The sequence below is a fragment of the Ictidomys tridecemlineatus genome, chromosome 9, assembly GCF_052094955.1.
Source record: "Ictidomys tridecemlineatus isolate mIctTri1 chromosome 9, mIctTri1.hap1, whole genome shotgun sequence".
In the NCBI taxonomy this organism is placed as follows: domain Eukaryota; kingdom Metazoa; phylum Chordata; class Mammalia; order Rodentia; family Sciuridae; genus Ictidomys; species Ictidomys tridecemlineatus.
Genome location: NC_135485.1, coordinates 39,857,762 through 39,883,128, shown reverse-complemented (window position 1 = coordinate 39,883,128; position 25,367 = coordinate 39,857,762). Strand labels below are relative to the sequence as shown.

Sequence of the window (25,367 nt, the reverse complement as noted above, 5' to 3'; positions counted from 1 at the left end):
TCAACATCTGTTAAATGAATGAGAACCTAACCATGTCCAAATGTTTTGGATTAAAGAGAATCATTTTATTAATAGCAACTAAAACAAATAGAAAACCATTAGCAACTTAATCTCAGGTAATCAGCCTCAAAGGAGGAAATCAGATCCATACAAAAAGAAACCTGGCTCTCCAGTGATTAGGCCATTTTGTCAGGGAAGAAAGCGCTTTCTGGTTCATATTTGAGACCACTTACTCTTTGTAAGTATGGAAGGGAAACATTAGCAACCCCTTCTACTTTAAGTAATCTGGCCTGCATAATACAATAGCTTTAAAGCAAGGTATTTATGAAGCTGACCACTCCCTTTCTAAAAAAAAAACTTTCCCTACTGAAGTCATTCAAAGAAACAGCATTAATAATATGATGCTGACGTTCTTGCCCAATAAATTTACAACATGACAGTTACTTGTCACTAATAATAAATGTATATGCAGAAGTACATAAAGGGCAGATAAGCATCTGAACACACTCCCCACAATTCCAACCAGCTAAGCATGCCAGTGGAGTCCCGCCCAGGGCACTCTTAAAAAAAACAAACAAACAAAAACTTAAAGACTCCCATGCAGAACAATGTGTTGAGATGAACGAATGGAACAATTCACTCACCAGACTGTTGTCCTTCAACCACATTGAGCCCACGGATGTGGACACATCTTTAATTGTGCATGTCACTGAAAATTCTTCCCCTTCCCTAAGAAGATAGTTTGTTTTGGACACAGACACAACTGGAATAGCTTTGATGGCTGGAATAAAAAGAAATACGGCCCTCAAATCAGTCATTCTATTTTGACATGAAATTTTAACTTCCCTTTTTTCCCCCTCAAATGTGCAGTTTCCTTTGTTATAACTTAAAGTATGGTACTCACCTACTTATATTATTTGCCTATTTGAGGACATCAGCAATTATATCATATATCCTTCAAATAAATTAATTACTATTGAGTAGAATAGTATGCCTAATATGAGATTCTAGAAAATGCTTTTTCAAAACAGGAGCACTCCACCCCCCTACCCCCTATCCCCACCCGCCCCATTGTACAGCAGTTTTGCTCTCTATCTCAGACAATCTTGATGATTTCAGGGGATGGGACTTACAAGGAATTTTATTCTTTTAACCAAACAGCATCTTTCCCATTCATTATGCAAACAATACCTTGCTTGCTTCTGAAAACCACAGGTTTTAAAATAATCAAACTTCCCTTCATTTCAAAGAGCGTACTTTTTCAAAAGCATTAATAAAAATGACTTAACAGCTGAATGCCAACTGGTGCTGAATTAGATAATCTCACAAAACCTAGATTATCTTCTGGCTTCTGAAATATTCTACATAATGCCACAATAATAACAAGGTCCAGAGTCAATTAATGCTTTCCTTCTCAGATCTGGAATAGTTTGGAAATGTATTAAAATTAATCGGCTAAAGAGAAAGTCAATTCACATGTCAATAGTAAATTAAAGAATGAATCATTGCAAGGTTAATCTTTTCAAACAGCATAATTAAAGTTTCCTACTGGGTTTCTCTTGGTGTGAACACTTGATGCAATTATGTATCTTTGGGATGACCTAAGCCAGTAGGTTTAATGACCATCCCAATGTAGTCTATGTGCCAATCTATGGCAGACTCCCCATCTCAACTAGAAAAATGTTAAAAAGTGAGTCGTTTAGGGCTGCCACGGTGAGAGCTGACATTAATTGGAAGCTAGGGGACCAAATGAAGGGCCCATGTCCTGATCACCTATGCTAAGGTGCACAGTGAAAAGACAGAAGCCAACCTCAGGTGAATAGATTCTCAAGTGCCTAGAAAATTGGAAAGACGATGCCCATACCTGCCCTCACTTTCAGGATCAACCTATCTGACTGCACCAACTTGCCCTTCCAGATGGCAGCGCAGCGGAAACAGAGCCGATGGTAGGTGCGTTTCACGTTCCTGATTGTGATGCCAGCCTTGGGGTCAGGGACAAATGTCAGGTCCTTGGGGAGAGGTTTCCCTTCACATTCCTTGAGGGAATAACTGGTCACTTCTGGGTCCGTCACAGGACAGCGGACCAGCGTATCATTGTCTTCTTTCCCATACAGGGGAAGGCCGACGAGGAAAAGCTTATCAGGATCTATAAACATATCAAAAATTAGTACTTTGAATGGCTGGTCCCAGACACTGAAAACATTCTTAAAATATTTAAAATGTTGCTTTTTTTGTGACAGCAATTCTTAGTGACCCAAATGCCTCTTTCTGCCCAAAGGAGCAAAACTGATTTCAATAATCCTATGGACTTTTCAAAGGTCAGGCACCAAGGTTGGACCACTACACTCATCATTAGTCTTCAAAATGTCTGTGATCAGTTCAACAGGCTGAGTACCCCTTATCCAAAATGCTTCAGTCCAGGAGTGTTTCAGATTTCAGAGATGTTTAGATTTTGAAATCTGAGCAAAGACTTTACCAGTTGAGCATCCCTAATCCAAAATACAAAAATTTTTGAGTATCCCTTTGAATCTCAGAAAGGTTCGTATTTCAGAGAATTTAGGATTTCAAATTTCCAGATAAGGTTGACTCAGCCTGTATCATTATCTCCATTTGGATAAGAAGACTCAGGTCTCCCGACAGCAAGACTCCTCAAGTGATATACCCTGGAAACTACTGGGCAGAACTCAAAGCCAAGAGTGATAGATCCCAAAATCTGAGTTCTTAAAATCCTGAGAATATTCTATTACAACAGTTGTAAGAAAAGAACAAGGTAATAGCCTGAGGAGCAGCAGTCAATAGGTCAGTCACGTAATTCCAGCTAGGGGCAGGAAAAGGTTCTCCAGAACGGCAAGGCTTCAGAATGGTCCACACCTCCTGAAGAGATTCTAGAGAACTCTGGGCAGGCTGGGCAGTCCAAATAACACATAGGCCTCAACATTCATATTTCTCAAAAGAAATGTAGAAGGTGAATAATCTCAAATGCACATATAGAGCTTATGAGTTGCAGGGCTGTCACTGAGATACTTTACTGCCCAGGCCAGGACATTTGTGAGCAGAAGGGAACACCGTTAATCATGCTGTCAGAACATGGGGCAGAGTCAGGGAAGGGTTCCAACCGATAGGGACCTCACATAAGCAGAGACTATCCTGTATACTCTGAGGACACAATCCCAGGCCACCCTGTACTCTGTGATGAAAATGCAGATAAATGGGTGGGTCAACAGATTACCAATTAAAAATTGGTTTCTCAAGATGTCCTTTACATCTGGACACCAGGTGTCCCACAAAAATTAATCTGATATCACTGAAATAGAGTTCTATTTTATCATTTAATTTTGAAAAAAGAAAATTATTCAAAGAATGTCATGGTCACACTATGATCTGAAGAAACTGCAGCTGGTTGTTTTTCTCCCTACTGTTTCTCAGTCATCAGCCTCTAGCTCCTCCAACCATGCCCCCCCTTTTCTTCACTGCTATGACATAGATGACTGGAGGATCCAATCGCCTTCAATCTGTAATTAAAGGCAGTTCCAAGTTATGGAAGATGACTTTTCCTGTAAAGAAAGTTGTGTGAGGTGGGTGAGTGATTTGGCTAATTCAGCATTTCCTCGTATATCCAGTTGTCTACTCGTCCTGTTAATAAGTAGGAACGATGCTTCATTATCACCTGGAGATTACGAGCACCTTTTCAAAGGTCACGTGGACTGGCTCAACAATTATGGAACCGTACCCTGAAGCTCAGCTCTGGCTTATCAGTGGACAGTTCTTCTCAGCTACCCACTCAGGAGAGGACAGCTGATAAACTAAGCTGAGACACAGTCAATTTCATAGCAATCTTCCAAGTCAGCTTTATTAACCCTTGATAGAGCATGCTAGCATTTGAACAATTCTAACAATTCCCCAAGGAAGACAGAACTGGTAATCTTACTCAAATACTGCAGTGAGGAAATAGACTCTTCGGGTAGCTGTAGACTGCCCATCATGATAAATGTAGCCACTGTTTATCCACAATATCATGGAGTAGGCCTTGTCCCCCAGGCCTGTTTTTAATGACAGTCCCAGTTTTGGTATGCCCAGTCCCAGGAGGACTTCATTTCTCCTCCTGTAACTTGAATTTGTCTCAAACTTTCCATAAATCTGTGTTTATATCAGCCAAAAGATACAGCCCTGCCCAGCTAACCTACTCTTAACGAGATAGCAAAAGCACAAATAGACGCACCACTGAATTCTTTATAAGAAATGAGGTAGAGAAATCCAACCATTACCTTTCTTTTCCTTTTGCTAAGACCATGTAATTTTTTAAAGGAACAGCCACCGTACAAAGAATCTATGACAGAAAAGGGATGTTAGCTGTCCAAGTTGTTTTTCAGACATTCATTCTCTAAGAGAGAGCCAAATCTTTTGAAGTGCTGGTTTGTTTAGGCCCTTAGAGGCCTTTGGTTCCTCCAAAGTGTATTTGCTAAATGGGAGTATCTCGTATCTGAAGGCATTAAAATGTAGCTTTCCCAAAGGGCATAATTTATTCTCAGGGTTTACTTGGAGCACCGGGACAAATGGACTAAACAATCTCATTAAGAAGAGTATCACAGCCTTGCAGACCTCCAGCTGGGGTCACACTCAAAGCCACTATGAATCCAGAAATGGGAGAAACCAGCAAAAAGAAAAAAAAGAAGAAGAAAAAAATTATCCACTTGTTTTAGGTTTTCTAGACCCAGCCAGCATAATCTGACACATACCAAGGTGCAGTGGTTCAGACCTAATCTCACTCCCAACTTGGGAGGCTAAGACAGGAGGTCTGCAAATTCCAGGCCACTCCAGGGACCCTCAAAATCGAAAATTAAAAAAAAAAGGTTGGGAGGGGGCGCTAAGTTAATTTTATAGCTCAATGGTAGATCACTCCTGGTTCAATCCCCCGTCCTAGGAAAAACAGATATATTTCTAAATTTGGGTTAGTCATTTATGCCATCAGAAATTAAGAACAGGATGTTAAGTCCCCTGAAACGGAGCGTCGCAGAGGGTCAGGCATTTACCTTTAACAAACACATAAATGGAGCTGCTCAGGCCTCCTCGGTTGGTGCAGGTGTACTTGCCGGTGTCGGCGGCCTCGGCCTTCTCCCTGACCCATTCATTATGCCTACTCTCACTCCTCTTATCCAGGGTCTCGAAGGTCCATTTGACAAAGTCTGGATCCGTGCATACCAGCCGGAGCTGGTCGCCAGCCCTGACTATTAACTCTGATTGTGCTGGATCGATGGATGGTGGAGACGGTTCCTCTGGACTCACAGATGGTTGGGAAGAGCCTGCCAAGAAAAATAAGAATCATGTTGAGTATGATCTTCCTTGGCGAAATAAAACATTTCTTCCTGTGCCGAGTTCCATCTTCTGTGCTCTCTACAATAAAAATAGGACAAAGCTGCTGGCTATTTATGGCTAGGAAGGGAGTTCTGTCAAGAGAGTTTCTAAAGTTCATCTAGAAAGTTATTTTCTGCAACCCTCAATTAATCCTAAGGGTCACATTTGGTGTTCCAAGCTTGCTAGATGTCACAGCCTTCTTGGGTTAAATACGCCAGCGGGTCAGGTTTCTATTCTGATTATGGGCCATCGCATGGAGCGGACAGTTGGGTTAGAGACGACAAAAACGAAGTCTCACGCTACCGTAATGAAAAGCCACCAGCAGATCATGCTTTTGGCAGAACGTACATGACAATGACATCCTTAGTCCTTCAGGCCTTGTGGATTCAGTTATTTCTATATAATTTTCCTTACATGGCAACATTCATTAAAAGCAGAACTATTCAGAATCTCAAGGCAGAAAACGAGAATCCCATTTTTAAGGTCAGAAAGTTGTGGCAGAAGCTGGGTTTCAACCTGATCAACCTAATAATGTCTAGACAGGTTTCCTAGACAGGAAGCCAGCGTATCTAGTTTAATAAAGACGAAAACCTTAGACTCCAAATACGAAACTTGAACCTGAGAACGTTTACAGTAGACAATTTATTTACTCGTGCAGGCATCCATGTATTCAAAGGTCTGTTCATGAGGATCTGCAAAAGCGTCGTGTTAGGGCTGGGGAAAGTACATGTCATTGTGACTCGTGGTCTCCACACACATTCCAGAGCTTAAAGAACAAACCGCTTATGTGCCAGAATAAGTAAAATACGGCTGCAAGTTCAAGCTTTCAGATGAAGACGAAGGCTGGGTGCAGTGGTGCACACCTGGAATCCCAGCAGCTTGGGAGGCTGAGACAGGAGGATTGTAAGTTCGAAGCCAGCCCCAGGAACTAGGTAAGGCCCTAAGCTACTCAGCCGAGACCCTGTCTCTAAATAAGACACCAAAAAAAGGGATGAGGAAAAGTGGGGCAGGAGGGGCTGAGGATGTGGCTCAGTGGTTAAATGTCCCTGGGTTCAATCCCTGGTACCAAAAAACAAAAAGATGAAGACAAAGTAAGAGGCAGGCTGGGTCCTGACTGTATCAGTGCATATCAAGGGGAGGCAAGGAGGAGCAGGAGGAGCTGGCTGGCACTGAGGTTGGCACATGAGGCCTTTCAGACTATAACAAAACCAGCCTGGCTGCAAAACAGGGTTCCTGTGGAGAGGGTGAGGGGCAAGGCCAAGTATGAGACCAGATCAACCTGCACACCCAGCCCTGCACACCTGGGAGTAAGTACTTGGAACATCAGTTTTTCACTGAAAAGTGGCACGCACGCACAGCAAGACACCAGAGAAATGACCAGATCCAAGGAAGGAGTGAGAGGTGCTGGTGTGCAAGTGACAGCAACGAGAACCTGCTGACGGAGTCAAGAATAAGAGGAGAAGCAACCAGAGGAAGAACATGTTGTTATAGCTTGTCATGGACGACCTAGGTGACAGGTGCAGAAGAAAAGGTCCCTGGATGAGGTGGGCCAATACCACACAGAGCTCCCTAGGGGCTTTCATTTCCTTCTGTAGGCAGCAAGTCCAGGACAGCAGGGGTGGGAGACAGGGACATGATGAGATGGGGACTGGGACGGGAGAGCAGGCGCCTCTCGCACCTGCCAACTGGTGCATGCAGGGGCTTCTCAGCAGAGAGTGACTTCCGACCTGAGGTTCACGTGGAGTTCAGATGGTCATGGCACAGAGAGACCCTGGGAAGTTAAAAACCCCAGACAGTACCAGATCATCAAAGGGGGGAAAACAAAAAAACCCAGCGCCAGTCTTGCAGGGCTCTACCAGCCAAGAGAGTTGGAAAGAGTCACAAGAGATTTTTCAAAAGGAAGGAAAGAGAGAGGCCCCAGAGAAGTGGCAAAGACAGTGACACATCAGAGAGCTTCAGAGCTGGGCGCTCTGGGGCAGATGCCACAGCAAGGTCACAGGAGATGGGAAAAAACACCTTGACTTGGTTACAAAGAGACCATAAGAAATGCAAGAGCGCCACTGGAGTTGAGTGGGAATGTCTCTTGGCTCCAGGGCTGAAAAGCTGCAAGAGTAGACCAGGCTGTGGCCAAAGGAGGCTGGAAGGTAAAGGAAACAGGAGACCTACTCACACGTGCAAAGAGCGGGGACAGCACACAGCAACAGAAAGGCCGGAGCGGTTTCCGCAGGTGTGTGTACAGATGACCAGTCTGACTCCTCTTGATTATGCGGACAGATACTTGACCCAGAGGCACAACCGTAGCCCCACTGTGTTAAGCAGAGGACACCCCCCATCAAAAGGCTCCCAAGCCACCATGGTTTGGGGAGGGTGACAATAAGGTTGATTATAATCATCAGATGTTATTAAGCACAAACAACATGAGGTGCCACAGGGGAGACCACCTGAGTGTGCAGGGCCCCGTGTCCAAACAGGGCAGCCAGGCTAAGGATGCCGGGTGTCTGCAAGTACAGAGGAGTGAAGAAGGAAAAATGGGGGCAGCAATAAAGGCAGATGCTATTACTTCAATTAATCATCCCTTTTTAAAAAGAAGGAGCTCTAAGTCAATTCGCTCGTGGTAGTAAATTTGATCCAAAAATTCCAAAAGGATGTACACTGCCATGTATTTCCATCCATTCAAACTCTTCATGAGTCCATGTTAACAGCTCACAGAAACATGATTCATTTATTAACCAAATAAAGACTGCTGGCCTCTCGAGACTTCCCAGGGCCAGGTGGGAGTCCTAGCTGTGGGACTTAAGGTAGGTCATTGGAACTCTCTGTGTCCAAGTTTCCATGCCTGGCACACACAGGAAAATGAAAATATCCTCCTTTCCTAGAGTTCTTAGGACAATCAATGAGGTGTGCAAACAGGGCTGGGAAGTTTTCAATAAGTACCAACAACCATGTGGAACACTCTAACAGACTGAATCAAAGCACGTCTAGACATGCACCCTGGCAGTGCCACTACTGCATGTGCCATCTGCGGGCGGGTTACTGAATTCTGCCTCAGTTTCCTCATCTGCAAAGTGGGGACAGCAATTATAAAGTTGAAGTATAAAGCACTGGGCTTTGTCTCAGGCACTCAGAAAACAACAAATGTCAGGCGCATTTATGCTAGAAAGAACCTCTTATCGCCCCTCGGCATCGGTCCGGTCTTACCCACTTCCTATTTACGTGCAGGGCTCCCGTGGTGGCCCAAGTGGGTTCCTGCCGCCTCCCCTCTGCAGCAGCACGTCCTAGCCATCACTCCTCTGGAGGCTCCATCACGCGTCCTGGGTTCGGGTTTTGCTCACCAGGGGGCCCGTCCATGTCTTACCTCCTGTGCCCCATGCAAGGTCTTTGAGCCCAAGGAGCCCATAAGTGAGCATCCAAACTGTGCTCTGTCCCCTGGCACAGTCACAAAGCATCCCCTTCAATCCCTGATCATATAAAAGACCCAAGGGAGGACAGGTGCCTGAATACCCAGTCCCTTGCATAGAAGCCAGCAGTCCACTGCCCTGTCCCCCAAAGACATCATATGTCAATTCAGTGCTCCACCAAGAGAAGAGTGGCTTATTTCACTGATTCAACAGTTACGGGCAACTGCAAAACGGAGGCCTGCAAACGAGACCAGTACCTTGTTTTACTTCCAGTTTTACAAAATCATTTAAAAATTAATGACCAACAGCTGCATTCAGGATTTTATTTTTTCAAAATAAATGATTTTTTAGTTCAATTCTCAGATTCACACTATAAAATGAAAAGAGAGTTTTGTTAGTGTGGGACTGTGGGTAATGCTTATTCTCTTGTTTCCAAACTATCTGGAATGTTGTTATAATGGTCTCACAGTTAAAAAAAAAAAAAAAAAGAGTACAGATTAAAGGAACATCTTTCAAATAGGTATTACACCTGAGCTTTGAAACTGCTCTGAAATGACACATTTTGAAGTGTTTCTGGTACACAGCAAGTTGTCAACAAATGTTTGTTGAATTGTGTTTTATCTATATTGGGACTTTTTGCAGTAGTAAATGTACTTCCTTAATTATGTTTGGCTAAAGCCAATATTAAGAACTGTTTTCTGTTCCCTGAACATAATGTTAATTAATGAACCAAAAAGAAAATGATAGATGACAAAACTCGGCACTCTGGGGAACAACTCCTCTAATGAATACTAGGCTAGGAAATCCAGGTGCTACTCAGTAAGTACTTAACCTGGTTACCTTGCTGAGTACTGAGCCAAAAAGACAGTACTTGCTTACAAAAAGCAAAAAGATAGTCCTACCACAAAGGAGGTACTAGTGAACAGTCAATGACATCAGATTTTACCAACAATACAAAGTAGAAGAAACGCTCCACCACATCTTCTGCTCAAAGCTTCATAAGGCACTTTGGCTATTCACTCTGCTACTGGTATAAAATTTAACCATGTCTAAAAGAATTGAAAGCAGGGACTTAGGTACTTGTAAACCAATGTTCATAACAGTATTATTCACAATAGTCAAAAGGTGAAAACAACCCAACTGTTCATTACCACATGAATGAATAAATAAAATATGGCATAGCCTTGCAATATGGAATACTACTGAGCCATAAAAAGGAATGAAATGTGCTATGTATTATAACTCAGAAGGACTGAAATCATTATACCAAGTTAACTAAGTCAGGCCCAAAAGAATATGATTCTGCATATGTGGGGTACCCTAGAATAGGATAACTCACAAAGAAAGACTTCAGGCCACTAGAGGTTGGGGGGTGCCAAGTTAGTTTAATGAATGGCATTTCTGTCTGGGATGATGAAAGAAAAAGTTCTAGAAATAGTCAGTGGTAATGGTTGCAGAACACTGTGAGTATAACTAATGTCACTGGACATTTAAAATGGCACATTTTATGTTATGTGTATTTTATCGCCATTAAAAAAAAAACTACGATTTTTAAAAATTCAACAATTCAAGGTCCAGTTACGGCCTAAAACTTCACAAGCCGCCTGGGCTCTTTCTTATGTGCTCACTCTGACCTCTAGTTGAGCCCGAGTCCCCCTAATGGTATTTCAAATCTCATCATTAAAAAAAATTAATTAGTCATCACTTCTAATTGTTCCCCACGGTTGTGCTTGAGGGCAGGGACCACGTCTTCCCCCCCCACACCCCTTCCCTGGGCATCAGCTCTTTTACCTCTGAGCTGAATGACCCAGTGGCTCCTGTTTTTAAATCAGGCTGATGGGGAGCCCAAGGCACCTAAAGCTCACGCTGATTACCCTTATCTCTGCTCTTCCACTCACACCATCTGAGTCACCTGGTTTTAAGCCCAAACCTGTTTATGGAAATTGTGCTTGATGATGTATCCTGTAGAAATCATATGTACAAAGCTCACATTATAAAAACTGATGAAAGATGAGTGTATGCCTAGACATAACCAAGAAGGACTCTCACAGCGGCTCCATTAAAAAAGATCTACTGTTGAGTTCCAGGTGGGTGAAGCCTCCGTCGAGAAGGGTTTCCGGTTCACAAAAACCTAGGGAGACTCTGCATCCAGACTGTCTCACGAGGACGACATTTAAGGAAACGAGAATAATAAATTTCAGATTTGACGCTGGGAATGTAGTTCAGTGGTATAGCACTTGCCGAGCATGCGTGAGGCATGGGGTTTGATCCTCAGCACCGCATAAAAACAAATAAGGTAAAGGTATTGTGTCCAGCTACAACTAAAAAAAAAAAAAGGAAGAGAAATTGCAGATCATGCATTTGGGGTATGGCGAATGGTGAATATGGCAGCTGGGGACTCTCTTGGAACCTATCAATCAAAACTCCAAAAAAAAAAAAAAAATAGTTTGGTCCTCTTACCTAAAGATATACCAGTTGTCCAGCTTTCATTTTTTAAACAAAAACAAAATATTCAAGGCATACCTGGATTTTTTGCAATGTGTCAATTAAGAGACTAACCGAGGGCCCACAGAGCGGAGTGAGCGGGGTGACTTGCTGATGGAGCACAGGTGCTCCCAGGTGTCCGGCAGAGGTGGGCCATGCTAACCATCACTTCCGGGTCTTTGCATCCTTCACAAGTGTCTACAGCTGCAAGGTCTGGATTTATAGCTGGGGCTAAAAGTAAGGAAGTCATTTCAAAACCTTTCCTCCTTTGGACACAAATATAAGGAACCAGGCCAAACAATGGCTAGGAAGAAAACCCACGTAGAGGGTCCTGTTCGGGTTTTAGAGAAGTAGAGCAGGAACTATGTGACCAAGGTAGAGAAGTTGATGTTCAAACTACTCCTCAGTTCATGTACTGTTTAACCACAATTCATAATAAAAATAAAAGCTAATGACGTGTTGTCGCACGGCTTCTGACACACTTTTATATCCCCATGGGAATACAGTGGGTGAAAAACCAAGATGGAAGGATCCTAGTAACTTCCACAACACCCTGGAGGTGTTACTTACAAGAGATGATATTGGAAACAGAATAACACTGGGAAGGGGGAACAGGAACTCAGTGAAGTCCACCCAAGTCCTCAAAAATGCTCTTGCAGTAGAGCATCCCTGCAAGCTGAAGGACAGCATGCATGGGGAGGAGGGGCCAGAACTGACCACATTCCACTGAGGAGAGGTCTGCTCCTTAGCCATTCCAGTTTTTCCTGCAACATACACCAGTTGCATAATTGGAACTCAATGCTGATAGGGACTCCACAGCCCTGGGCAGGAGACAAACAATGCAATGAAATAGAAATATGCAGAGGTGCTGGGCAGGAGTCAGACAATGAAATAGAAATATGCAGAGGGGGTGAACACATCACAGGGCTCAAGGGAGGCGGCCATCCTGCTGCTAGAGGGACCGTGAGAGGCTCCACAGGGTGAGGCCCAGAGAGCTGAGACAGGGAGACTATATGGGTGGTTGCATGTGTATTCGAGGAGAGGCAAAGGCAGAATTCTCCAAGTAAGAAGGCGTGCAGTGATTCAAGAAAAACCAGGGTCCTGAGGACCCCCAGCTCCAGCCCCTCATCGGTGAACTTCCAGAATCTAAAGTAAGGTCTGTCTGCGAAACATGATGCCTCAAGAATGCCAGGAATACAGAACCTGCTCAGTCAACACACAGCAGAGGAATGACCACAGTCCAGGGAATGGGAAGGCGCAGACAGGAAGGAGGGCTGACTCACTGGGGACTTCGTCCTGCTCACACCGCTTCTCCAATCTAGGCTGTTAGCTCATGAGCTCTCTTAAAGACCAATTTCACTTGGTGGCAAATCATTTTAAGTAATCTCCTCTATCGTTTTACAGTTCATACAAAGAAGGTAAAAATCAAATGTACTTTCAGATGGAGGAACATGCACTTTGAAACAAAAAAAAAATTCCAGTGGATCAGGAGGTTGAGACAGGAGGATTGCAAGTTCAAAGCCAGCCTCAGCAATGGAGAGGTGCTAAGCAACTTAGTGAGACCCTGTATCTAAATAGACAAGGCTGGGGACATGTGGCTTGGTGGTTGAGTGACCCTGAGTTCAATCCCCAGGACACACCCCCGACCACCACCACCCCACCTCAGAAATTGAATTACCTTACAACTACGACCTCCTGGGACATCGTCACACAAGTTCAGGAATACCCCAAGTGCATCGCACTTGGATTCACCATTCTGCCATTTCCAAAGGACTTTCTGGATAAGAGAGTGTTGGAGTCTATCTTTAATCCAGTAATACAGAGACTAACAGACTTATCTGGGAAGAACTCATCGTTAGAATCTTTGCAGGTTTTTACATGAGATAAATAATAAGGAACTGATATAATCTTTCAAGTGTTGAACTGAACTCCGAGACCTGAAAACATAATTCCTTTGTACAATGCAAATTTCTATTTAACTTTGCAAAATTAAAGAAATTTTCTCTCTGCATGCCAGGTCATAGTACCCTATCAGGTACAGCGTATTTAGTGATTGTACAAAATCCATTTCAATATCTGAGCCAGTTTAAGATTTCCAGTAATGGTGAGAGACTCTTTTGTAAAATAATCAGCCATTTGAAAGTAGGTTTGAAATTCACAAAAGGCTTCTCTGCAGCATGGTTTTTAAGAAAGCAGCTCCTTAAGTATATTTCAAGGTTGGTCTAAAGATGATAAACCAATTCACAAGAGATCTCAAGAATGGAGAAACAAAACCAAATAAAGCCAAGTTTCAGGGGTCAGTAATTAATGGCAAACAAAGCTGGGTTAGGAACAAAGCCAACGCTTCTGAGACATCTTGGTTGATGAAGTGGTATCTGAGCCCTGCCTTTTAGCCTGGGAGGGGCCAGGGGCTAGGAATACAAAGCCCAGTGGGGGAGACAGACCACTAGGTAATTACCATACAATGAAACACTTGTCAAAAACCAAGCCGAGTACAAACATTCAGATTTAGGTTGGTGCAGCTTCCAATTTTTCAACTTGAGGATGGTGCAGCAGAAACCAAGCTTCAGATTTTAAATTTTTATCTTTCCCCAGACAAGCCAGTCACTGGTTATTCTCTTGGGTGGACTCAGCCACAGGAGGTCTTCTGTACTATATTACCAAATAGGCTTAGTTAGATGTTTGTTAGATGACTTCAGCCACCCGTAAGTCCATGCAGTGTTCTGGGCACACTTAAGGTAGGCCAGGCTAAGCAAGGAGGTTTAGTAGGTTCTGTGCTTTAAATGCACTTGTGACTGCCAATATTTTCAACTTGGGATGGATTTATCAGGACACAGCCCTATCATAACTCAAAAAATCATCCACACTAAGGAGAACCTAGCTGGGAAACTACGTGGGTAGGCAGGGGAAGAAGGGCCAGAAACTCCAACTGAAGAGCCCTCCCTGGCCAGACTGAGGGTAGGAGAGAGGCTTATTAGACCAGGAGGGACACAAGAGCCAATGTCACAGAAGAACTAGTGAAGTGGGTGCTGAGTCACAAAACCAGAGCGTTTCAGCTGCGAGGGAGGCGGGACCACCGCAGGGCCTCCTGGACCATGGTACAGTGCTGAGCCGGCCCCGACAGTTCTGGGAACTGGACTGGGGACATGGTCTGCTAGAAGATGAGAGCATAAACCAGGGATGGTGGGGACAGCAAGGTAGGTAGGAGGTCTTTACAGGAGGGGCCTGCGGGAGGACTGGCCTGGGCAGTGAGGAGCAAGGAGGGGGAAGGCACTCCAGTTTGGGGCTTCCATGATGGGAGGTGGGGCCAAGGGATTAGACCAGGAAAAACATATGTAGGGGCACTGGGATCCGCGGGTGGCAGCTAGAAGGTTCTGGATATTTGGGGTAGGGAGAGGCTGGAGGCACAGATATACTCTGGAGTCTTAGTGGCACATAGTGGGTAGTCCCCTGGGGTGTCCAGGCATCACCCAAAGAGGGAATGGAGAGTACAAGGAACAGAGGTGGCACAGAAGGAAGTGGCAGAGCCCAAGGCGGCTGCAGTAGGGAGAAAATGACACTGATCCGGCTGATAAAGAAGAACCAGTACAGGACACAGAAGATGGAGCAGAGGGCCTCTGAGATGGCCACTGGAACTTCAGAGGACATGGCAGCACGTGAGGAAGCAGACAAGGACAGAGAGCCAGCCCCCAAGTCTTCCCTGTGCAGGACTGGCCACTGATGATAACAAGCAGGGGGAGTCACTCCACTGCCACCTGTCATTCCCAGTCCTGGGGGCACACTGCAAGTCACCAGCAGAGCCTAGATACAAATGCTGGCATCCGAGCCTGACCGTGATGAGCAAACCAGCACCTTTGAGTTCAAGGCCTGGTCCTGCAGAGGGAGATGGGAGGAGAGCCTGGACCTGGGGCAGCAGGAACTTCAGGGGCCAATGTCTGGGGAGGGGGAAGGAGAAGGGAGAATTCTTGGGAGCCAGTGACTATGAGGGACAGTGGCTGGTGGGGTGGAAAGACAGAAGACACTGGGTCCTCCTGCTGGGTTCAGAAAGAGTTGGGAAGATGAGGATCCAGAGAGGCAGGTGGCTGGGAGAACCAAGAAGAAAGAAGGAAGTTGGGCAGGGACAGAGACACAAGTGACTCAAGGAGAAGGATCCTGAGCTGAGCTGCCGCTCCTGGGCTGCTGCCTGACCCCAGGGGCTGTGGGATGCATTTTTCACTTTGTGCCCAAAGGCACTGAAGGTATGGAGAAAACACTCTTTTATGTGTCCCTTCCCTTCTGTTGGACCTCGTCTTTTGGAACTAGGGCTCCCATTCCAAAGGATATTTGAGGAAGTGGGTTCCCAGGCTTGTAATTGCTAGACGGGATGCCCCACTGCGAACAGAGGCAAGGTCAGGGTTTGCCACCCTACCTCACCCCACCCCACCTTCTGACCCTCTCTGTGTGGGCTTTCAGCGGGCCACCCGTGGTTTGGGCCCTTCCTGCCTCTGCGAGTGAGAGCTGCTTCCTTCTCAGGCCCACATCAGCCCCGTTTTCTGCCTTCACCACATGAACAAAACCCAGAACTCATAAATCACCTGCTCCTACCTTTCCTGTAGCATTTACCATTTCTGCTTTTCTGGTTGTTAATTTTATAGTCCCTGGGCAATCGAGTGACCTCATTCTCGACTATAAAATATGTCTCCCACTTGGATTCCTCCACAAGGCCGAGCTGGGAACACCCTCTCAGTGGAATCCCCAACTTACTCCTTTCACTGAGTCCCAACTCACCAGCGGCCAGGGCTGCAAGAAGATGCCCTTGGGCTGCTTCTGCTTTTCGGAAAACCACCACCAAGATCAAAGAGATGTCAGATGTTCTGCTCTTCTAAGGAAACTCACTAGGAGGACCAGGCCCCAGGGATTCAAGCTTCCACCAAGTGCCTTTAAAGTGATGGCATCTGTCAAAGCTTTTCTCAGGTTGAAGGACATGAGCAAAATGATTAAGTGTGATCTTCACTAAGATACATCAGTATATTTTAGATAAAATGCATAGCTGCCAATTTTTGCTTTCAAATACTTAGTCAAAGAGGCAAAGGGGAAAACACGGTACTGGTGAGACAAATAAAAGCTCTGGATTCTAAATCTCAGGCAAGTCAGTTAGGTTTTCTAGGCCTCCATTTCCTCATCTAAAAAAAATAAAGAGGCAGTGCATAGACACCAAAAACTCTAAAACTGCAAGACCTGCAGACACGTAGGTCATAACAGGGTCGAGATAAAGAAATCCCCTTAAAAAAGATCCGGGGACAGGACAAGGAAAGTTTTGTGGCAAGAATAAAGAGCAGTGATTCTTCTAGGAGATAACTAACTAATCACCTACTTTGTCAAATTACTTTGTTTGAACATAGAATAAGGGCCTCCATATGGAATTTGGTCCTTGGCTCTTACAATTTCTAAAGTCAATACTATCTGGGAAGATGCTCGCATCATTCCACACTCCAAAAAGGGTTCCTCTTAGCTCATTATTTTGTAGAATTTCTTCTAGATATGCTCAGCTTACCGGCACTGAAGGCTTTCACAGGACTACCTCATATATTCGCTGCTCACTCATCCTAAGAAAAATACAACCCAGGGTTGAAGGAAGCCGACTTCCCTTCCTGATCTTAGATAAAAATACCTCAAGAGAGGAAATCTCCCTTGGCCATTACCAAGTCCGCCTTTGGGGAGTCAGATAAGGTCTGAATTGGACCAGCACAATGTGTGGGGATACATCCCTGAGCAGAAAGGAGGAACTTTCTCATTTCCAGTGGGTTTTTCCTGATGGTCCAGGACAGCTCTGGGGTAAATATGTCGATTTCCGTGTTTGGAGTTCTGGAGAGCACTTATTGAAATGTGCACTAGATAAGGCGCTGAGGGCCAGCATCCAATAAACACCAGAACGAGGCCCTCACCCTGGTGAAGCTCAGGGTGGGGGTAGGACATTCCCTTCTTTCAACATTAACTTCCTTAACTCAAAGAACAACTAAGAACAAAGGAAAAGGGAACCGTTCACAGAGAACATGGCAAAGGTCAGCCACACTACTCACAGGGCGGCTTGACCTGGGAGCTGCTGCAAGGACAGAGGAGGGGCCTGGCCCCAAGCACATCCTCACCGTCTGGGCTGCAGCCAACTCTCGCGAGATTCTATCCTGGCGGGCACTGCAGTTAGCACCGTCCTGGGCCCAGGCAGAGGCAGAGGCAGGTGCAGGGCGTTCTAATGCTGATGGACTAATCCACCAACCCTTCCCTCCTATGGAAAATCTAAATTGCAAAATGCCAATCCCTGCAGACTGGGGGGGGGGGGGGGACGACTTTAGAAAATAAAAAAGTGGTCACTCTAAACTTTTCTAATTCTATGGCATCAAATTCTAACGCTATCAAATGAAACATTACTAACTGAGGAACTGGATAATATTTACACATATACACGTATAGGGGTGTATACATATGAAAATGCATTTATACACACACCTATGGCAATGGGGCACTTAATAAATTTATTGTGGCAAAATATATCTATCTTAACCATTTGCTAAGTGTGCAGTTGAGTGGCAACAAGTGCAGTCACAGTGATGTGTAACCATCGCTGTCATTCATTCCCACGACATTTCATCATCCCAATTAGTTGGGCATAGAAACACTATGCCCAACTCCTACTGTCCCTCTTACCCCTGGTTACCATTTGTCCCCATGAATTCAATTTCTCTTGGTACCTCATATAAGTGGAATCATTTCGCTATTTGTTGTGCGTATCTCGCTTATTTAATTCAGTACAATGTCATCAAGGTTCATCCATGGGTATCAAGTGTCAGAACTTTTTTCCTGTTGAAGGCTGAATAATATTCCACTGCACGTGTCTGTCATATTGCATTTTTCATTCATCCTGACAACTAGATCATTTATTTCCCCTAAGGCATTATTTAAACCCCATCTTCAACTATGATCTACACTTTGGAACAGCCTCTCAGATTTTCTATGTCTGAAAAAAAAAAAACGCTGGGAATGACACTTCACTTAAATGATAATTATGCTAATTTTCATCGTAACAGGTGAATTTTACAGTACATTTTACTCACGAATACCCTCTAAAATTCCACTTTAATGGGCCTATCAGACCTTCCCTAGATCCCATACTGAGTAAATATTTTTCCTTCTGCTTCCACTTTCAAAACTGTCGCCTCACAGCCACAGGGATGGCTTATACCAAAGGAAGTAAACACAAAAGTACCAATAATTCTTTCAGAAAGGCATTTTATCTGAGGCAGTGGCTGGAGATAGGCGCACTTGTGTTGATCACTGACTGCAGGCCAACTTGAATGTGCAGGGGGAAAACAGTTTACCTGTGGCTCTGGATAACAAAAGCAGGGAATCCCCTCTCTTCCTTCATTTCACAATACATGGAAACATTCATTGACTTGCCTTGGTCTTATCTTGCCAAAGAAGAGGATCTGTTTTCTAGGTGCTAGAGAGAGATTTCCTGGAAGACACTGAGTGCATTTTAGGGTCTGAATTGAACTTAAAGAACTGAGGGGCCTACCTCGGAGTTGCACCTTTCCTTGGTCCTAGTGGAAATCAGGGAAGCAGGCATTCATGGGTAGGGTGGGGGTGGAGGGTACAATGTTCTTATAAAACACCAGGCTGAGAGTTTAACAAACAGTCTTAAAAGGAGCACAAAAGGGAGGAGCCATGCTAGCAACTTATTCTCCAAGGGCCCAGGAAAAATAATACGTACACACACTGACAAAGCAAATGTATCCAATTGTTAACAATCAGTGTGCCCCAGTTCTTTGTACTTCATTTGCAACTTTAAAGTTTGAAATTGTCTCCAAACAGAAACTTTGACAAAAGTAGTCAATCCAGCTTTGTAACTTACTTCAGCTAAGTCTAGAGGCTGGAAAAGCTGCTGCTTCTCTGAGTTTGGATGAGTATTTGAAGCAACAGGAATATCATGAAGCAGGTCTGGGCTTTGGTGCCAGACTGCTGGGATTCCAATCCAAGCAATGAGAGGCTTTGGGGGAAGTGAACTTGACCTCTCCAAGTCCACTGTGACATCTATAAATTGGGAGTAAACTGGTTCAGGATCATCTCTGAATAGTTCAGTTCATCATTTCTAAATCCTTTAAGTACTTTGCACTCCATAAACGTCCCCTGTTGTTACCAGTACTGCTGGGATTACTGCACATAACAGCAACAGAGGGCAGAGGGTAAATCCAGGTGAAGTACCAGGGAATGCATCAGAGAAGCAGCCTCTCTAGGATGCAGAAGGGGCAGGAAGGCAAAAGGAGAGGAAAGGGGGTGTGTGGAATGAACTGAAGTGATGGGGGAAATGACATCTGATAAATAAAATAATGCACATAGGAGCAAAGCACAAAATTCTATGGCTTTATGCTACTGACACTCCTGGCCAGCTCAGCAGATTTCTTACAAAATTGTGTTCGTGACTGTTGTTCCCTCCCACTTACTCAGTTCCCTTACATTTAATCAAGCAGGAGTTTATATGTAGGTATGAGAGTATGTTGAGCCCCCAATGGAAACACATGTGCATTCCAAAGAATTTGCAAAAATCAACAGACCACCAGTTCCCCTAACAAAAGCAAGATTCCCAAAGCAGGTGAGCATATCTACCCCTCCAGGTCTTGAGATCCCTATCATAAAGAAAATGTGTGTCTGCACTCTCTGAAAGGTTTTTTTTTTTTTTTATAAATAACACAAATACATGGTATTGCCAATTCTTACATGAAATATTGACAAGGTTGAGTTTCTTCTTTAGAGAGATGCTGCCTATGGGGGCAACTTCCAAGCTTTCATCTTCTAGATAGGAATGGGAAGCCTAGCTTTAGCCAGGCCAAGGCAAACTGGCTAAAATAGGCAAAGGAGTGCATCTCTATTAAAGCTATTTTGTGTGGGGGGTGGGGAGGGAGTTACCGGGGATTGAACCCAGGAGCACTCAACTACTGAGCCACATCCCCAGCCCTTTTTTATATTTTATTTAGAAACAGGGGCTCACTGAGTTGCTTAGGACCTCACTAAGTTGCTGAGGCTGGCTGTGAACTGGTGATCCTCCTCTCCTGCCTCAGCCTCCCAAGCTGCAGGGATGACAGGCAGTGTGGCCACGCCTGGCTATGTCTCTATTCTTATCTTCACTGGATTTGAAGTGTGTGGGAAGGAGCATGGCACCCCAACATCCACTTCTTTGAGCAAAAGAGGCAGTGGGTTCTTGGAAGCCCCAGGAGAGATGGAACAACAGCCACTTTCCTGAAAACTTCCCACTGCCACTTTTACTATTCAGGTTGCTTGCTGGTTTCTGAACCAGCTGTTAGGACTTTCTGACCATCACCAAGAGCGAAGGATCTGTCCCTCTGCCAGGACCCTGGAATACTAACACTCAACAGCTTCTCTCCGGGGTGCCCCACAACCAGAACCAAGCCATGAGATGCCAACGTCTCCCTGCCAGGGACCCGCCTTTTCATTGGGAAGAGCACTTTCCATGCACCTTCCCAAAACTCATTAGGTGACCCCTCTATCAAATCTGGACATTAACCAGCCCCCATGTCCTTGAAATAAAGGTGAAGATGACCCCTACCCTTCATTCATCCAAAAACAAACTCAAGACCTGCTCTGTGCTGGGCCCCAGATGGCAGTGAGCAAGGCAAGGCCTCCCCAACCCCCATTGCATGGGGTTTATATGTAGCTGGGGGGGGGGGGGAGCCATAAAGCAATAATAACACAATTATATTATTAAAATGTGATCAGTGTCAAGGAATCAGCTGCAGAGTCAGAGCCAACGGGACTTACCCATTCTGGGGATCCAAGAGAACTGCAAGGACCACTCAGGAGCTTGAGCCTGAGGTACACAGGAGGCTAGGGAGAAGGGCTATGCCCTTGGCAATGAACCCTGAGCAGAAGCTGGACACCTTTAGGTGAGATCAAAGGACAGGGCAGGTGTTGTGTGCAAGGTGAAAACCAGCAAGCCTGAGAGGACACGATTAATTCCTGGGCAGACTCTGAAAGCTTGTCGTCAGGGTGGGTGACAATCACATACGTCCTTATAAAACATCACCTCTAGAGGGGCCTTCTCTTCCCCTCCCCCACCCCACCGGTGCACACTCCTGGAAGCCTCGGTGCTATCCCAGGGTACTGCAATTGTCTGTTTTCCTGTCTGGACTAACCGAAACTCCTATCTATCTTTCTTAGTGTGACAGAAAGAGAACTGAGAATTGCACCCTCGTCTGACCTTAAAGGATCAAGAGGCCACGAGCCTGGCACTGTGACAAAGTCCAGTAATTGTGACACCCTAGACACCAGTGGTTCTCAAACTTCAGCCCAGAGTAGACTCCTGGGCGGGGCGGGGGGGGGGCTTGTTAAAGGAGATTGCTGGGGCTTGCTCCCAGCCATGCGGCTGGTCAGGGCAGGGGGGTTCTCTACCAGGGGCCAGGAACTGCAGGACACTGCTGGTCCAGTCCCAGTTGAAGAATGGGTGACTCCCTGCCCTTCAAGGCAGTCAGCTAGCAGAAGAAACCCAAACCCAGGGCACTTGTGCAGCAAGAAAGTGCACCAGAATCTGTATCTTGGAACTCAAAGCAAACCTGCAAAAACAGATTTTCTTGAGTGAGCGAATCTGCCTGGCTTTTACACCTAGAAATCGGCCTCGCGCTGGGTCCCCCTGACGAGCCTTGGCAGCCAGTCGGGCACAGATTTCTCGATTCCCCAAGCTTTCAAAGTGGGAAATGTTGCAGAATGCACCAGTCACAGCTACAGGACTCCAGAATAGTGACACTGGGTGGCAAAGACAACTTCTGCAGCACATCAGACTGCAATCTGCTGCACCGAGCAGATCCTGAAGGCCCAGTGCCCACATCCACAAACCAGGTTTCTCCACAGGGGCCTCTGAACCCTCACAGCAGGTGAAAAACAGTAGAGAGCACAGGCATGTCCTGGCACAGGCCGTGATCTTGCACAGGGTCCTGTCAAATACCAGGCATTTCTTGGTGCGTGGGCAGATACCAGTTCACCAATTTCCTAAATTGCTAATCAGATAATTGCTGCAATAGTTAATTCTGAAGCCATTCTACATTTGAACAAACAAAATAGAAAATAATTAGACCCAAACAATCGCATTGGTTTAAAAGCACACTAATGGACAAAATTGGTTTATTCAAATTTGTTTCAACATTCATCAGAACGCTTGCTGGTCAATTTGCTTAATGACTGCTCACTTTTCTCTTAATTTTTCTGGGGTGACATTCACTTAGAGCAATACATTAAGCCTGCTTCCCTTTTGCAAGGAATTCTTAATGAGCAGCCCCGTGCGCAAAATGATCTCTTCTCAATCTCTTTGTAGAAAACAAGAGGAAACATTTGAAAATGATCTTTTTGTGTTTTCCAGAATTTTTCAAGAGAGTTTCCAATATGTCCATTGAGAAAGTTTCACTCCTTCCTTATATGGTTTTAGAATAATGACCATCCCTAAAAGATGGGGAGAGGGATGTTAAAATTATAACTTTTCAGTTAGGTAATTAAAATTAGTGAGCAACTGGAAAAAAGAAAAACTCACGTTGGAGGAAGGAAATTTAATATTTTTGGAAATCTAAATCAATAATATGTCAAGCCCTGATACTATTTTTTTTCCCAATGACTATAATTAGAGATATGCAAATTTTTCACTGGGGGAAAAAAAAGCTGAAAGGAAAATGTACCTCATTAAGTAATGATGTTATCTTTATTAGATGGCATTAAAAGAATACATGTGGTTTAATGCTTTCAAAACCCCAAACAACGCTACCTCCTCAGAACTTAAGGAATCTTATACCAAACAAATAATGGCAAAAGGGTGTCACTTCTTATAAATTTTGCTCAGAAACAACAGCTTAGCAATGAGCTTCCTGGTGCTTGCATGATTTCAACCTTATGTTTGCATAAACAGTAAGCTTAGAAAGCCAATGTCAGGAACGTGTTCATTTCCATACTAATCAGTTTCCAGATAGTTTACAACCGCTAACTTTTGTCACTGCAACAAATTTTTAATAATTTCGAAAGGAAATCATTTTTTAAAGCAACTACCAGGAACTTAATATCTCCCTTTGGTCTAGCTTTGGTAGACCCAGAGGTTAAAACTATTTTGGTTCAAAAGTCAATATAGACTCTGGGAAGGTGGCAGCGGCTGCAGGGATGGAAGCACACTTGTTGAATCTCCTCAACCATAAAAATGGGCAAATAGAGCACAATCAAAAATGACAGAAAACATCTATAACAACAGGAAGTCACAAGGTATCCCAGGAACCCTTGTGCATGGGGTAGAAACAAATTACCTGCAGCTACAAGGATTACCATCAGCTACTTCCTGGAAAGCTCGGGAGAACCTTCTGAGAATGCCCACAGAGACTGGGAGAGGCCGTTGCAATCTTATTAGGGAGCACAGAGGGCATTTTGGGGTGCATTTCTGTCCAATGTGCTGGAATATTCTGCAATGGGGAAGGTCTGGGCCCTCTAAATTAATAACCTAGGACAGAGCCCCTCCCTAAGAAAAGTGCTAAGAAAAGTGCAGAGGGCGGGGTGGGTCTGGCTGGGTGGAAAGTGGGGGTGGGGACATAAGATAGCAAGATCATAGGATTAAGAAGCAGAGTCCATATTTTGCTGCTTCATGAAAATAATATCAGTGGATCACCCTGATGCTAGAAAAACCACACTAACCCAACCCTGCCAAAAAGTACAAGAAAACTCAGTGGGGGAAAAAAAAAAAAACCAGAAAAGAATTACAGTTAAATTCCAAATATCTATTTTAAGAAAAATTACAGGACTGAATGAGATCCCTGACAGGAACAATACGATAGTGCCAGGAAGGATGCAAAAGGAAACTACAACTTAATAGTTCAAAAGGGGCCAAATGAAATTATGCAAATCAAAGAGACTATAAAAACATAGCAACTCTCAGAATTTTTAAAACTCAAAAAGGAGTTGGCTGGAGAAAAAAAATGGACATTTCCAAAGGGAGGCAAAAGAATTAAGAATCAGAAGTAAAATAATCTCAGAAAGGAAGGATAAAGAGAACATAGGAACAAACAAAAATGCATAGTGCCTTAAATGGTCTACAAGATGGGAAAGATTCTTTTTATTTTTTATTTTGTAATTATAAAGGGACTAAAAGAATTTAAGAGAAAGTGACGGATATAGAAGACAGGCAAAGAAGACCTAACATACACATAATGGGAGTTCCTAAGCCAACAGAAGGAAGTTCCTAAGGGACAGAGGGAACAGCCTATGCTATTTAAGAAATATCTTTAGCGTGGAAGAAGAAGAAAGGAAAGAACACTTGAGATTTCATATTAAAGCAGCGTATCATGGGGGCAGAGGGATCAACACAGAACTGCCAACACTATAAAACTGCTCGACTTCAAGGAAAAAAGGTAAAAGGAGTCTTTTGGGGTATCCAGGCACCCATGCCAAGTCAAATGTGCAGGGAAAAAAATCTGATTAGCATGAGACTCTGAAGACACTTTACAACAAAAGATATTAGAGTGAAATATTAAAGATAACTCAGCAAAGACAAGATGGGCCATGGATTTTTTTTTTTTTAATCATACTCCCACCTGTAAGTATAAAAGCTACAGCAGGCAGCTGTGATCCTGTAATGCAGGAAACACTTCCCATGGTGCCTCCTGAGGCATTTGCTACAGGAAGACTTCAGAAAGGAAGGGCAGACAGGGCTGGTGGCCAGCATTAAGTGCAGACTGACCTGAGAACTAAGACTATATGGAGCATGCGCCAACACAGCCGTTTTGGTAGGGCCGCCAGAAAAATGAGAAAGCAGCCAGTTCTGAAAACAGCTGTTCACCTATTCATAGATTAAAGCTTGAATGGAGGAGGATATTTCTTGAAATCATCTGCTCAGGGGAGAAAAGATCAGGCCACCGACTCATTTAAATGTTACAGCTGAAAGGCAACAGAAAACAGTCCTGCAAGAATGGGTCACGGTGCTGTATAAAGGTATAAGTATAAAGGGGAAAACAAAACCTACAAAATATAGAAGAAAAATACAAAATTTTGCAAATGTCCAAAGGTATTTGAAAGAGTCAGAGAAAAATGAATGAATAGAAGAACATATCACCTATCCAAGACTCTTGT

At 44.3% G+C, this 25,367-nt stretch overlaps 1 protein-coding gene across 4 annotated transcripts in view; it reads right to left on the bottom strand.

Moving 5' to 3' along the window:
- Window positions 1-25,367, bottom strand: part of Kit (KIT proto-oncogene, receptor tyrosine kinase) — a 76,948-nt gene that overhangs the window by 38,499 nt on the left and 13,082 nt on the right. For all 4 annotated transcript variants that reach the window (XM_021722807.3, XM_021722809.3, XM_021722808.3 and 1 more), the window contains exons 2-4: window positions 5,031-5,300; window positions 1,865-2,146; window positions 645-781 (exon numbers count right to left, since the gene is read on the bottom strand). In XM_021722807.3, coding sequence (XP_021578482.2) covers window positions 645-781; window positions 1,865-2,146; window positions 5,031-5,300 — 689 coding nt within the window. The remainder of the gene's footprint in view (window positions 1-644; window positions 782-1,864; window positions 2,147-5,030; window positions 5,301-25,367) is intronic.